The sequence below is a fragment of the Strongylocentrotus purpuratus genome, unplaced genomic scaffold, assembly GCF_000002235.5.
Source record: "Strongylocentrotus purpuratus isolate Spur 01 unplaced genomic scaffold, Spur_5.0 spur5_scaffold_2, whole genome shotgun sequence".
In the NCBI taxonomy this organism is placed as follows: domain Eukaryota; kingdom Metazoa; phylum Echinodermata; class Echinoidea; order Camarodonta; family Strongylocentrotidae; genus Strongylocentrotus; species Strongylocentrotus purpuratus.
This window is the reverse complement of record NW_022145605.1, coordinates 38,986,362-38,999,877: the sequence shown is the minus strand read 5'-3', so window position 1 is coordinate 38,999,877 and position 13,516 is coordinate 38,986,362. Positions and strand designations below refer to the sequence as shown.

The window sequence follows — 13,516 nt, the reverse complement described above, 5'->3', positions numbered from 1 at the left end:
GAATATCTACCTTACATATAAGGTACAGAAAACTGCAGAAATACAATTGATTAAAAAAAATCATGGGTATAACAAATATACTACCTAGACATAAATGATGAATCTATAATTGAACTGTGATAAAGGCTAAAATCATCGCCGACCACAACGGCTTGCTAGTGGCTAAAGGCGGCCGTGCCCCCAGCCGCGCCCCCGCCATGCATAGGCCCTGGCCTGTCCAGAACGTCGAGCGCCTGTATTGTCTGTAGGCTATACCCAACGTTGGTAAACGTGAAAAAGGAGCTGATTTACAGAGCAGAGCTACATCAATTTGTGACTGTCGCGTGTCGAGACGTTTTCCCCCGATATTTAGATAATATTTAGCAGGCATTATGGCGGGTTCTGGACCTGAGCTTCATATAAAGACACCTCTTTTAGAGAGCATCCCGATGACGAAAGTTGCAGGCTGTCCAGTGTACATAAAATGTGACAACATGCAACCAACGGCATCCTTCAAAATTCGAGGCATTGGACTCAGATGCAAGAAGGTATCAATCACGTCGATCAGTGAATATTTTTCATACGCAATTATGTTGTTAGAATTATTCTGAAATGTACTTGTTGATCTCAGTTTATTTTATATTATAATATCGACATCTGATCTCCCTACTCTAGTACAGCAGAATGATTTGGACAATAAATAATTCTACCATTTCTAGCAATCTAGGACTAGGACCATATACTAGACTAGGCATAATATTGATAATCATGATAAAATTAAATTAATATGCAATGTCATATTTAAACCCAGATGTTGTGTGTCCGGACAGGCTGTGTATCCGGACAGTTGATTTAAAACAGCAATTTGAAGAAGTTTACAAAAAATATTTCATAAATATTATGTTGGACAATGAAAGGACAAATATTCATGATGATTAGTGAGCTATTTGATGAATATATTTTTAGTTAAAGGTAAAGACCAGTATTGGAAACACCCCAATTTTAAAAATTAAATGGAAGCTCTCATTACCAATCATGTGAAAGAATATGTTTTGACTAAATCACTAATACATGATGATAAAAAATTTGCCGGGAAACCGCCTATACTAATTCATAAATTTGGTAATTTGTTTCTCTCATGGTCGTGTGATGCGTGTGAGAGATATAGGGTAGTCCCATATACATCTTTCTGTGTATAGTGCTTGTAACTTTACGAAGAATGGGCCAAATTTCTTATCATTTTGATGATTCCAGAACCTTGCAGATGCTAGATGCTAGATGATCAACCTTTTCTGATCGATTCCACAACGTTTCTTTCACAATGCAATCGCATGACCATTACTGGTCTTTACCTTTAAATCCGAAGGCAAAAGAGAAGTCTTTATGTTTGTTAAGTGTCTGGACACCCAACCTTCCATCATACAATTAGAGTTGCAGATTGCAGATTAATAAATCTACTGCTAGATACTAATAACTATAACTATTGTTTGTTATGCAGGCACTTGAAGCTGGGTACACCAGAATCATCAGTTCATCAGGTAAAGTAGCCTTGCCAGGAAGGGAAATAGTATCTACATTTATATATTTTTGAATGAGAGAAGGGGCGGGGGGGGGGGGGGGGGGGAAGAGAGGAAAATCAAGAGGTCATATTGAGTCATTTGAATGAAGCTTGAAGCAATCCTTGAAAATAGATGAAAAATGTAGTTGCAGTAGTGTGATAGTATTATTTTGTTAAATTCTATGTTATTCAGCTTTTAAAATAAATATGATTGCAGCTAGGGACCTCCGGGAACATGAGGCCACCCTTGGTATTAAAAAAAGACATATTATTGTTATTATTATTGTTATTATTATTATTATAAAGCTGGACAAAATGAATGAAATGGTATTCAAAGAAATTTGAATGTTAGTATAAATGCAATTTAAGCTGTGTAAAGCACTAAAGCAGGCTGCATACAGTTAAAAGAGACACCCATGATAAGTGCCTAGTCTGGTATTATAAGTTCAATTTGTTTTCACAATTGAGAGCATTTTCAGTAACATAATACAGATTTCAGAATAATTCTCTCAGCGTTACAGATATTTTTGTCTCTCAACTGTTGTCTTATTTTTGTGTTTGATTTCCCTGTAAACTAGGAGGTAATGCTGGTTATGCTGCTGCTTATGCGGCGAGACAACTTGGTATGCCTGCTACCGTTGTGATTCCAGAAAGCACATCCAAATTCATGGCCGACAAAATACGGGGTCTTGGAGCCGATGTTATCGTCCATGGAAAAGTAGGCGAAACTGTATTCTTTCTTCTTTTTTTTCCTCTCTTCTTTTGTTGATTGAATGACACGACACACACACCCAAACACACTCACGCATACAGGGTTATGGCGTCAACCGTGGACCAAGTTTAGTACTTGTGTGTGTGTGCGTAGGTAATTGCCAGCAACCGCGGACCACTCCATAGAAATCTACATCAAACCGCGGACGTACCTGCTATGGTATGATCCAGGTAGCGAGCGCCTCTCCCGCGCAGTCATCAAAGGGGGCGCTGTGACATTTCGCGATACACATCGGAAATATTCAAATGCCCCCTACGTCGTAAATTTGATACGGCGGAACCGGTATCGCAACCGTGGACGGTCCCCCATTGCAGGTACGTCCGCGGTTTGAGGTAGTTTTCCATGGAGTGGTCCGCGGTTGCTGGCGTTTACCTGCGCACACAAAACAACAACATGCATTAGGTAAAAGGTCCTGCACAAAGATCAATAATTAAGACAGATGAGTTTGCATTTGGCAGTTAGAGTCAATCTTTGTCTATGTATAAAGTTAATGCTTTGTAAATCAAAAACAAACAAAAATGATGGAAAATGCATGGTGCAAGGTAATCCTATTTCTAATAGGCCTTAGCACATGTAGTTTGATGTGCTAAGGCCGAGGCACATGCACATTTTGATTTAAATTTGTTTACAAAAACTGTTCAAATTTAAATTATTATTTTTTGTTAGTTTAATTGTGTTTAAATTGGACAAAATATCAGATCACTCCGCCATCACCTCATCTGACAATATTCTCTGTCATTCAACAGGTATGGGACTATGCTAATGAACACGCCCTTCAACTGGCCAAGGAAGATTCTTCAGCTGTAGTTATTCATCCTTTTGATCATCCAGATATTTGGTATGATATGACATGGAATGAATTCAGAATTTTAAAAAAGTTGTATTTTTATTTACAATATATTTATCCTTTGATTCTTGCATTCACTCCCATTCTCATTGTGTTTGTGAATTCACCAGTATATGTAGAATATAATATTAAGATGTTGGGCTAACAGTTCATTAAGCCATATGAATGTGTGATATATCATAATCAAATCTCATCCATCGCTAACTTTCTTTCTACCTTCACCCCCCCCCCCCCTCCCTCTCCTCCCCATGGTTCAGTGATGGATAACAAAAATTAGATGGTATTTTGTGAGTATAAACCAATTATAGCTGCATATATATAATTAATCACATTTTTGTGTCAATATTATACATGAACATTCTTGTCAAAAACTAGAAGGTTATCATAAGTTCTCTTTCTTCATATGAATGTTCCTCACATGATAAAAAGGCTGTTGCTCTCTCTATATCCTTTGCAGGGAAGGCCATGAATCTATAATCGTGGAGATCCAAGACCAGCTTCATGGCAAGAAACCAGACGTGGTGGTGACGTGCGTCGGGGGCGGGGGCCTGCTCTGTGGGGTGGTTCAGGGTCTGCAGACGGTGGGATGGGGCGATGTTCCCGTCGTTGCTATGGAAACCTTTGGCGCTGAGAGCTTCAATGCTGCAGTGAAGGCTGGGAAGCTTGTGACGCTACCAGATATAACCAGGTGAGAAAATCAACTATCAGATTTTTCTCATTGCTTGCAAAATGTAATGAAATAATAAGAGCCTCTCCGCCCCCCCCCCCCCAAAAAAAAAAAAAAATGAAAAATGAAAAATAAGAATTAATAGACAACTGAATGAATAAATGAATTAATAAATTAATGAATAGTGAAATATAAATGAATGAATCAATAATGTCTTGTTAAATTTCATAAATCATAAGAGCAAGATACACATTACGCAATACCAATATATAGATCCAAAGTTGATTCCCTTATATGAATTACCGGTAATTAAATGTGTATCAGAGATTAAAATATTTCTAATTGATTATACCGATCTAAAACATTCTCACATTTACAGTATGTGCAAGTGTCTAGGTGCGCTACAGGTCAGTCCAAAGTGTTTGGAGTATCATTCCAAGTATCCCATCCTCTCTTGTGTCGTTCCTGACAAAGACGCCATAGGTGGTTGTCTCAGGTTGCTTGGTATGTCGCCGATTACGATTTAGCATCAAGACAGCTCTTTTATCTAGTGCTTCCTTTTCACCTGGGGGGTGTTTCACAACCCAGGACCAAAATCCAGTTGAAACCAATTGGAGCAAAACCAATTGAAACCAGTTGCCAACTGGTTTCAATAGGGAAATTGGAACAACTGGTTCCAATTGGAACCAGTTGAAACCAATTGCCAAACTGGTTCCAATTGAAACCAGTTGAAACCAATTGCCAACTGGTTCCAGTTGCCTAATTGGTTTCAACTGGAACCAGTTGTTCCAATTTCCCTATTGAAACCAGTTGGCTTCAACTGGTTTCAATTGGTTTCAACTGGTTTCAATCGGTTTCAATTGGATCCAATTGAAACTTACAGTTGGCATAAACTTAATTAGTTATAAGTTAATTAGCTCTTGCACTAATCATCGCTCATGTCAACACAGAAGCATTGATATATGTGTCTACAAGTACAATGTAAAGGGCATTATAATATGCAGACCATATAATATACTTAACAAGGACAGCATTGCCATTATATATGTTTGTATTTTATGTATTTTGTACATGGTTAGTGTTTTACTAATCAACTTTTAATCTGTGTAATTACAAAAATATGTTACTAATGAACATGCTTATCATTGCTAATTAATCTTTATATTTATCTAAAACAAATGCATTACTTGCAAATGAAAATTAATTAATAAATACATTGTAAATCAAAATAAATTACAAAAAACATTGATCTGCACACAAGCAGATAATATGCAAATCAACTGGTTTCAATTGGATCCAGTTGGGTAACTGGAAAAGAATTCTAACTGGAACCAGTTGGGTAACTGGAAATTACTTCTAACTGGAAATGAATGCTAACTGGAACCAGTTGGGTAACTGGAAATGAATTCTAACTGGAACCAATTGAGTAACAGGAAAATCATCTTACTGTTTCCAGTTGAACTTCTAACTGGAAATGACTTCTAACTGGAACCAAAATATTGAGTAACTGGAAAAATCATCTTACTGGTTCCAGTTGCACTTCTTATTGGTTTGAACTGGAAATGAGTACCCATAACAATATTTTCCAGTTCGGCAATTGGTTTCAACTGGAAATTTTCTATTCCAATTGAAACCAATTGAAACCAGTTGAAACAAATTGAAACCAGTTGGAGATTTCAACTGGTTTCAATTGGATTTTTGTCCTGGGAAAGATCCTAAGTTTAACTTAACTGTAAGTTGGACTTAAACGGTATGGAGAGCCATTTTGTAGCCTTAAAATAAAATATATTCTATGTATTTTAGACTTTTCAGAAATTCCACATCAAGAAAATGAAATCTCCTTGATAAAAGAAAATATGAATGATTTGAATCACCATTTTATGCCTTTTAATATAACTTTAAAAAATATTTTCTAAGATGCTAACGGCTTTCCATAATTTTGAAGTCCAACTTAGAGATAAGTTCAACTTAGGATCTATGTGAAACACCCCCCTGGTTCTGCATTGGTATTGCATGAAAACTAATATGCTAGACCCTGGGAAGGTGGAAAGGATTTTAGTAGAATTTGGTGGAGTCAATTTACAGAAGCCCACTGTCATTTTTCTTTATAAGACGGGGCCCAGCACTGTTTTAAAATATTATTATTATTATTATTATGATTGGTTGTTTTTCTCTTGATCAGTGTTGCTAAATCGCTTGGCTCCCTGAGGGTCGCTGAGCGCTGCCTAACCCTCAGCAGAGAGCACAGTATTCTATCTGGTGTTGTCACTGATCAAAAAGCCATTGATGCTTGCCTTCATTTACTTGGTGGGTACTCATTTCTAGATTGCATGGCTTGTCAAGGTAGCTTTATGGCCAAATGAAGTGGCACGAAAATGTGCGTCTGGAATGCAAAATGCATAATTTGAGGGTTCAGTGACACAAAGACATAACTCCATATTTTGCCTAAATGAGTATTTGATATCAAAATGTTCAGAAAAATGTGGGCTTTCCAGGAAACACAAAGACTTAACTCCACCCAACACCCCATTGAAGTTAATGGCTTGTGAAACATAGACTTAACTCCGGCCCAAGTGCTCAGTGACACATAAACCACTTTTTCTCAAAATGGCCGAAATGGAGTTACTTCTTTGTGTCACTGACCCCTCGAATTGTAGAAATTGATTGTTTTGTCACAAAGAGGTAGAACAGCATCATTAGGGTATGGAGCTGGTAAATACATCTATGTGTTTATATCTTGATGTTAGGCTCAATGTTACCTAGATTTTCATTCAGATGTGACAAATTAGAACTTTTAAATTACTGACATTACCTTTTGCCCTCCGAATGCATCTTTTTTTGTGCCGGTTTATTTAAGCCAAGCTACCTTATTATGCATGTATTCTTTTTTGGTTGTAACCCAACTCCTAACTCATTGTCTCACCCATGCCTAACCCTTTCTTTGCTTTGGCTGCTTACATGTGTTTTTAATGCTGCTGTTTCAGATATTTGCAAAGAGGCCATCTGAATCAAAATTCGTATAAAATCTAACACTAGCCATAATAAGAAACCCCATATCGTCGGCCTTATGCCAAAAGGGCCTTAACCCGATTTTGGGGGTTATTGAGTTATTAACATCACCTTGTAGATTTCATCATTCTCTTTAAAATGATGTGCTTCACTTGTTGAAATTCGATTTATTTATGAAGATAATTATGAATTTCAAAAGGGCCTTAACGCGTATCTCATCTTTTTCCTTACGCCAAAAGGGCCTTAACCTACACGGCAAATCTTTTATCAATGACAGATTATTTCGTAATTTCCATTTAATTCAATAAATATCAGTAGAAATACCATTAAAAACATGATTAGTCTACTATAGACACAATGTACTTAAAATAATCACTGAAAGTATATGTCATGAATTTAGATCATGAAATCTGAGTGAGATTTAAATTAGGTGTGGATGCATGAAATGCGACCGACTCATTGAAATACGCAGATGTCAACGTATGGGACTGTGATGAAAAATAAACATTGAAAAAGGTGTCCTAAATGTACGATCTCTAAAAAATAACTTTACCGAAAGCTGCATTATATTAATAAAAATATTCAGATATCAAAAATACTTTTTCAAACATATAATTAATCAGTTTTATCAGTTTTCGTGATCCATTTGCCGTAGGAGGGCCTTTCTGGCAAACCAAAGGTGTTGCGAAACAAGAAAATTTCCTTATGCCAGAAGGGCGCTAACTATGCGCGCGTAAGCGCGCATAGTTACGCGTACGATAACTGCAGGTTAAGGCCCTTTTGGCATAACGCCGCGTTGGTTACGCCCCTTTTGGCATAATGCCGAGTAGGTTACGGCCCTTCTGGCATAAATACGCTACATTCAAGCCTTATGCCAAAAAGGCCCTAACATGTTTTTTGCACATAGCATGTACAATTCTGAATATTTTATAACAAATTTAACACATTTCATGTAAAACTTAATAACTTAACACATTTATCGAAATTGGCTTCAAAAACAAAAAAAACGACCACAAAGTTTTGATTATTAGAGAGGCCAAAACCTTTAAACGCGATTATCTCGGAATGGCCAAAAGCAGTTAAGGCCCTTTTGGCATAAGGCAGACGATATAAAAAAAAAATTGAGAAAAAGTAAGACTTGTGCATAGTAGTAGGGTTGCATAATACTTCATAATATCACAATCACAATATTAAAATAAATGAATACATGTATTTGATATTGACCTTTGTCATTATGCTATGTATATTCACTATTTAAATTATAGTGACATTTATGTGTTCCTGTTAGCAAGTTTTAGAAATTGTTAATCAAGTAGCTGTCATATAAAGTTATCATAAAAGAGATTCTAGCAGAAGTGTCATGTATCTTGAAGAAAAGATAGCTGCAGCTTTCATCAAATTATTTGAGGACTTTTACATGTATGAATATTAATTCACTTGTGATGAGGAAAACCATTCTTCTTTACTCCCAAAATGAATGGAAAGGCAGGAAATTCCTATTTATCTTGCTCTACTCGCCAGATGATTATCCAGTAGGTTTGCGGTTGCACCATGTGTGTGAGAGAGAGAGAGGTTTGAGGAGTCCTGAAACAGGACTCTGACTCGGTAATCTTTCTTGGAGGAGTGTAGTCCTGAAATTATCGTTTCATAAAATAATTTGATGACTTTTACATGTATCAATATTAATTCACTTGTGATGAAGAAAACGATTTCTCCCAAAACGAATGGAAAGGCTGGAAAATTCATTATCTATCTTTGCTCTCTACTCACCAGATGACCATCGTATCTTGGTTGAACCGGCTTGCGGGGCAGCCGTATCAGCCGTCTACAGTGATGTCTTAGGCGAGCTGAGGGCTGAGGGCAAGTTGCCCAAGAAGCTAGGATGTGTGGTCGTCATCGTGTGCGGTGGGGGTGCCATCAACCTTCAAATGTTACTCAAGTTCAAGGAAGACTGTAATCTATGATTTAATTCATCGCAGAATGGGGTGATTCAATGAAATGTGTCCTGTATGGCGTATGTCTTTCATCCACTTACCTCATCCAAGAATCATCGCAGCGATCGGGCGATGGAAGAACTTAATTTAATTTAATTTAATTAAGGAACTTTACATAACTATCTTGATCTAAAGAGACACGAACGAAGATCCAAGACTCATATGGATAATGGCTTTTTATGACTATAAGCTTATGGCTTTGCAAAAGCATCTTATCCCTTTTCCTTTACAAATTATCCAAATAATTGGATGTTAGCTTTACTTTCATAATTATATACCACACTTAAAAAGATCATGTAATCATATTTTACGATTGTAAATTTGATCAGTTGCGATTAAAATGTTGAAGGGTACTTCTCAGGTTTTCTGTTGAGAGTCAGAAGGGTATTAAAATTTGTTAAAGGGGAAGTCCACCTTGATATTAATTTGGTTTTGATAGAAGCAGAAAAATGAGAGGAACAAGTCAGTGAAATTTTGAGTGAAATGCCATTAAAAATAAGAAAGTTATTATTATTATTATTATTATTATTATTATTATTATTATTATTATTATTATTATTTATTCGGCGTTTCAAAAACAAGAACAATACAGAGTAATATGCAAATTACAGCAATTACAGGAACATATATATACATGATAAAGAAACGACCTGAATCAGAGATGATGGGGCTGCCTGGGTTTGGAAAAGGTTAACTAAATTACCATGGCCCACAGGTCTTCCTTCCCACACCCCCTTCAACTCCATGAAGTTTTGATCAATCACAAGTTGGCAACAAGTAAGATACGTCACAGCATTGCCAATTTGTGTTTCACTAATGATAACTTAAAAACTCCATAACTTTCCTATTCTATTTTTAATCAGACATTGTTCGAACTTTTACAAATTTGTTCCTCTCGTTTTTATGCTTTTAATAACGAAATTTAATTATCATGGTGGATTTCCCTTTAAATGGTGTGAGTCAATCCCCTTCTTGCTCTCAGCATTCACAGGATGTATATACACGGATACAAGGTGACCTGACATATATGTGTATGCTTTTTAAATTTGGCAGCTCTTTGGTGTGCATTTAAGTCCTGTTTTTTCTTCTATTTGTGTACAGATTTTATTCAAAGTTGAAATCAAATGCTGCCAACATTTATTTTAAAGAAATAATATACTTGTGTATTATATTATTCTATGTACCTAAGCTCTAATTGTATTTCCTTTTGTCATTCAGTCATGAAATATACATGTAGTTTATAATATCTTATAATAATAATAATAATAATAATTGTGTAAACTCATGGCGCTAGCCCAGCAACAGTTCTTGTTATACACTGTATAATATAATTGTAATCCATATGATGAGAAAACAGAATATGAGAATAAGTGAAATACAAGGTATGCAAAAATGAGTTTCATGTGAAATGATTCTGATCCCAGTATTTGAAATAGATCTTAAGATTTGGAAGATAAATCCAGAAATGAAAAAGGCTTCATAAATCAGAAATTGAATTGTGGACCCAATTTCATTTTCTGAATAATTAACCCTCTTTCATTGTCTGCATTACAACCCTTTGCAGTAGGCCTATCTTTGTATTACTAACAAATCCTTAGATCTTTGAACCTTTGGAGTAATGAACCTTTAGCAAAATGAGTTGTAACAGGCAATATGTATTCCAGCACTGAACTATGCCATGGTACTGTTCAAAGCCTTTTTTGAATATTTAATAAATGAAGTATTTAATATGATAATGGATGTACTAAATTTCAAATGCCAAAGATGAAATCACAGGCTAGTATCAGGGTTAATAAATTATGTAAATATAGAATATACAGAATTGGGACCAGCAAATCAAGTCCTGATATTGGGAGTTAGCTGTGCGTAACAGTGTTCCTTACAACAAAACTTCAAACTTCTCCTTATTTTAATACCTCATTAGAACAAACTCCTTTCAACCAAGAAAACTTCCATGTCATACTAAAATCTTGTTCCAATTGGAAGCAAACAAACAAACAAACAACAACAAAAAGAAGCAGAAAACAGAGAACTGTCATGGGTAAATTTAACTAGAGGTTGTAATAAAAGTATTATTTATCATGAAGTTCTACTGTAGTTATGTTGTATGAATGTTAAATAAAGTATAAATATTTGGCTACATGTAAGGGATACTTGTTGAGTTTAATGTGACAATTGAAAGTATAAATTTCACATTCAATCTACACAGGATAATATCACAGACTGTTCTGTGGAAGGACGGTCAATTTGTGGTTAAAGTGCCTTGAATTTATGGGTTTTAAAGCCACACTGTCCTACTTGTAGCTACTTGCTCCCTCTATAGAAAACAATGCCTAAGCGGTGCCTGTTGGTCCTCCATGATCCTCTTTTTCTTATGTTAATTGAGAGCTGAGTTGATGAGATAGCCACCTGTCAGTGACCATGATGGGTGGTCTAATACCTCCTGGCCAAACTAGTACAGACAGGCTTTAATGCAAATGTAGGCTTCTTCATAGAACGGAAGCATTCACTTCTTTAAAATTATCACAGCTTTTATTCTGCACATCTGAGTAATGTGATTTTAATCATACATGGTGATCAAGCTCTCATTGTGTGTGTATGAAGAGTATTGTACTTTGATGTGAAATAAAGAGATTTATATATTATTCACAAATACATATCTGTTATGCTTATTAACATAACTGCGTGAAATTTGAAAACAAAGACAGTTCTATATAATGCATTGCATACCACTTTAAATTGCATTTGTCTTTTTGGATATAGTCTTGATATACAAATTAACACATTCCAACAATTTCATGAGGGTGGAAACCACACTAAGTGGCAAATGTAAGAAAGGTGTGCAACAGGGGGAAATGACTTGATCAGAAAGACAGAGAGAGAGAGAAGGGGGGGGGTTAAAAGGGCTATTGGTCCAATTTTTGATTAAATGCAACGTCCTCAACGCATAATGTCTCTATGGAAAGCATAGAGTTGCGATTAAGAGTTTCAGTGTTCACTTATGTGCAAGCGAAAGAGAGAGAGAGAGAGAGAGAGAGATGTAATATACATTGGGGGGAGAGGGGGGAGGGAGTGATTACAAGATACAACTGATGTGTTCCATAGGGTCAATGTCGCTATTCATAAGGTCCGCTTTTCATAATTGGAGAAAAGGGTCATTATTCATAAGGACCGCTATTCATAATCAAAGAAGAGGGTCGGTATTCATAATATTAGAAGAGGGCCGTCGCCGCTATTCATAATACGAAATTGGGGTCGTTATTCATAAGGGTCCCTATTCATAACATTACACAAGGGTCGGTATTCATAACACAGAAAGAGGGTCGCTATTCATAATACGACGAGAGGGTCGCTATTCATAATACGAAATGAGGGTCGCTATTCATAATGCAAAATGAGGGTCGCTATTCATAAGGGTCATTATTCATAATCGATGAAGAGGGTCGCTATTCATAATAGGAGAATAGGGTCGCTATTCATAATATGAGTAAAGGGTCGCTATTCATAATAGAAGAAGAGGGTCGCTATTCATAATAGTGAGTGGGGGTCACTATTCATAATAGGAGAAGAGGGTCGCTATACATAATACGAAATGAGGATCGCTATTCATAAAAAGAAATGAGGGTTGCTATTCATAATACGACTAGAGGGTTGCTATTCATAATAACAAATGAGGGTCGCTATTCATAAAAAAAATTGAGGTCGCTATGATAGGACTACAGGGTTGCTATTCATAATATGAAATGAGGGTCGCTATTCATAATACGAAATGAGGGTTGTTATTCATAATAGGACTAGAGGGTTGCTGCTATTCATAATACGAAATGAGGGTCGCTATCCATAATAAGAAATGAGGGTCGCTATTCATAATACGAAACGAGGGTCGCCATTCATAATACGAAATGAGGGTTGCTATTCATAATAGGACTAGAGGGTTGCTATTCATAATACGAAATGAGGGTCGCTATCCATAATAAGAAATGAGGGTCGCTGTTCATAATACGATACGAGGGTCGCTATTCATAATACGAAATGAGGGTCACTATTCATAATACAAAACTAGGGTCGCTATTCATAATACGAAACAGGGGTCGCTATTCATAATGCAAAATCAGGGTCGCTATTCATAAGGGTCATTATTCATCAGGGTCATTATTAATAGGAGAAGAGGGTCGCTATTCATAATAGGAGTAGAGGGTCGCTATTCATAATAGAAGAAGAGGGTCGCTATTCATAATAGGAGTAGAGGGTCGCTACTCATAATACGAAATGAAAGTCGATATTCATAATACGAAATGAGGGTCGCTATTCATAATACAAAATGAGGTTCGCTATTCATAATAGGAGTAGGGGGTCGCTATTCATAATACAAAATGAGGGTCGCTATTCATGATACCACGAGAGAGTCGCTTATATTCATAATAAGAAATGAGGGTCGCTATTCATAATATGAGTAGAGGTTCGCTATACATAATAAGAAATGAGGGTCGCTATTCATAATATAGAGTTAGGGTCGCTATTCATAATACGGGATGAGGGTCGTTATTCATAAAATGAAACAGGCCTAAGCAATATCCAAAATGCTCATAACAAAGGGAAATGTTGGATGGAGGACACCCCAAGGCGACACATGGCCCTAAATATTTGTCTTGTTTTTAAGTAGGTATATTTCACCTTTTATCTTTAATAA

General features: G+C 36.3%; 1 protein-coding gene across 3 annotated transcripts; it reads left to right on the top strand.

The window, feature by feature from the left end:
* Positions 1–88: 88 nt before the first annotated feature.
* On the top strand, positions 89–9,302 carry LOC594261 (L-serine dehydratase/L-threonine deaminase). 3 transcript variants are annotated; one of them, XM_030992396.1, is made up of 7 exons: positions 89–527; positions 1,478–1,517; positions 2,116–2,255; positions 3,056–3,147; positions 3,614–3,844; positions 6,006–6,130; positions 8,606–9,302. In XM_030992396.1, the coding sequence occupies exons 1-7, from the start codon at positions 372–374 to the stop codon at positions 8,794–8,796; spliced, it is 975 nt and encodes a 324-aa protein (XP_030848256.1). In that variant the 5' UTR covers positions 89–371; the 3' UTR covers positions 8,797–9,302. The 3 variants fall into 3 exon arrangements, with proteins under 3 accessions (XP_030848256.1, XP_030848257.1, XP_030848258.1); XM_030992397.1 differs by lacking the exon at positions 6,006–6,130 and adding an exon at positions 4,203–4,327; XM_030992398.1 differs by lacking the exon at positions 8,606–9,302 and adding an exon at positions 4,203–4,327 and having other exon boundaries at positions 6,006–6,128.
* Positions 9,303–13,516: the final 4,214 nt, after the last annotated feature.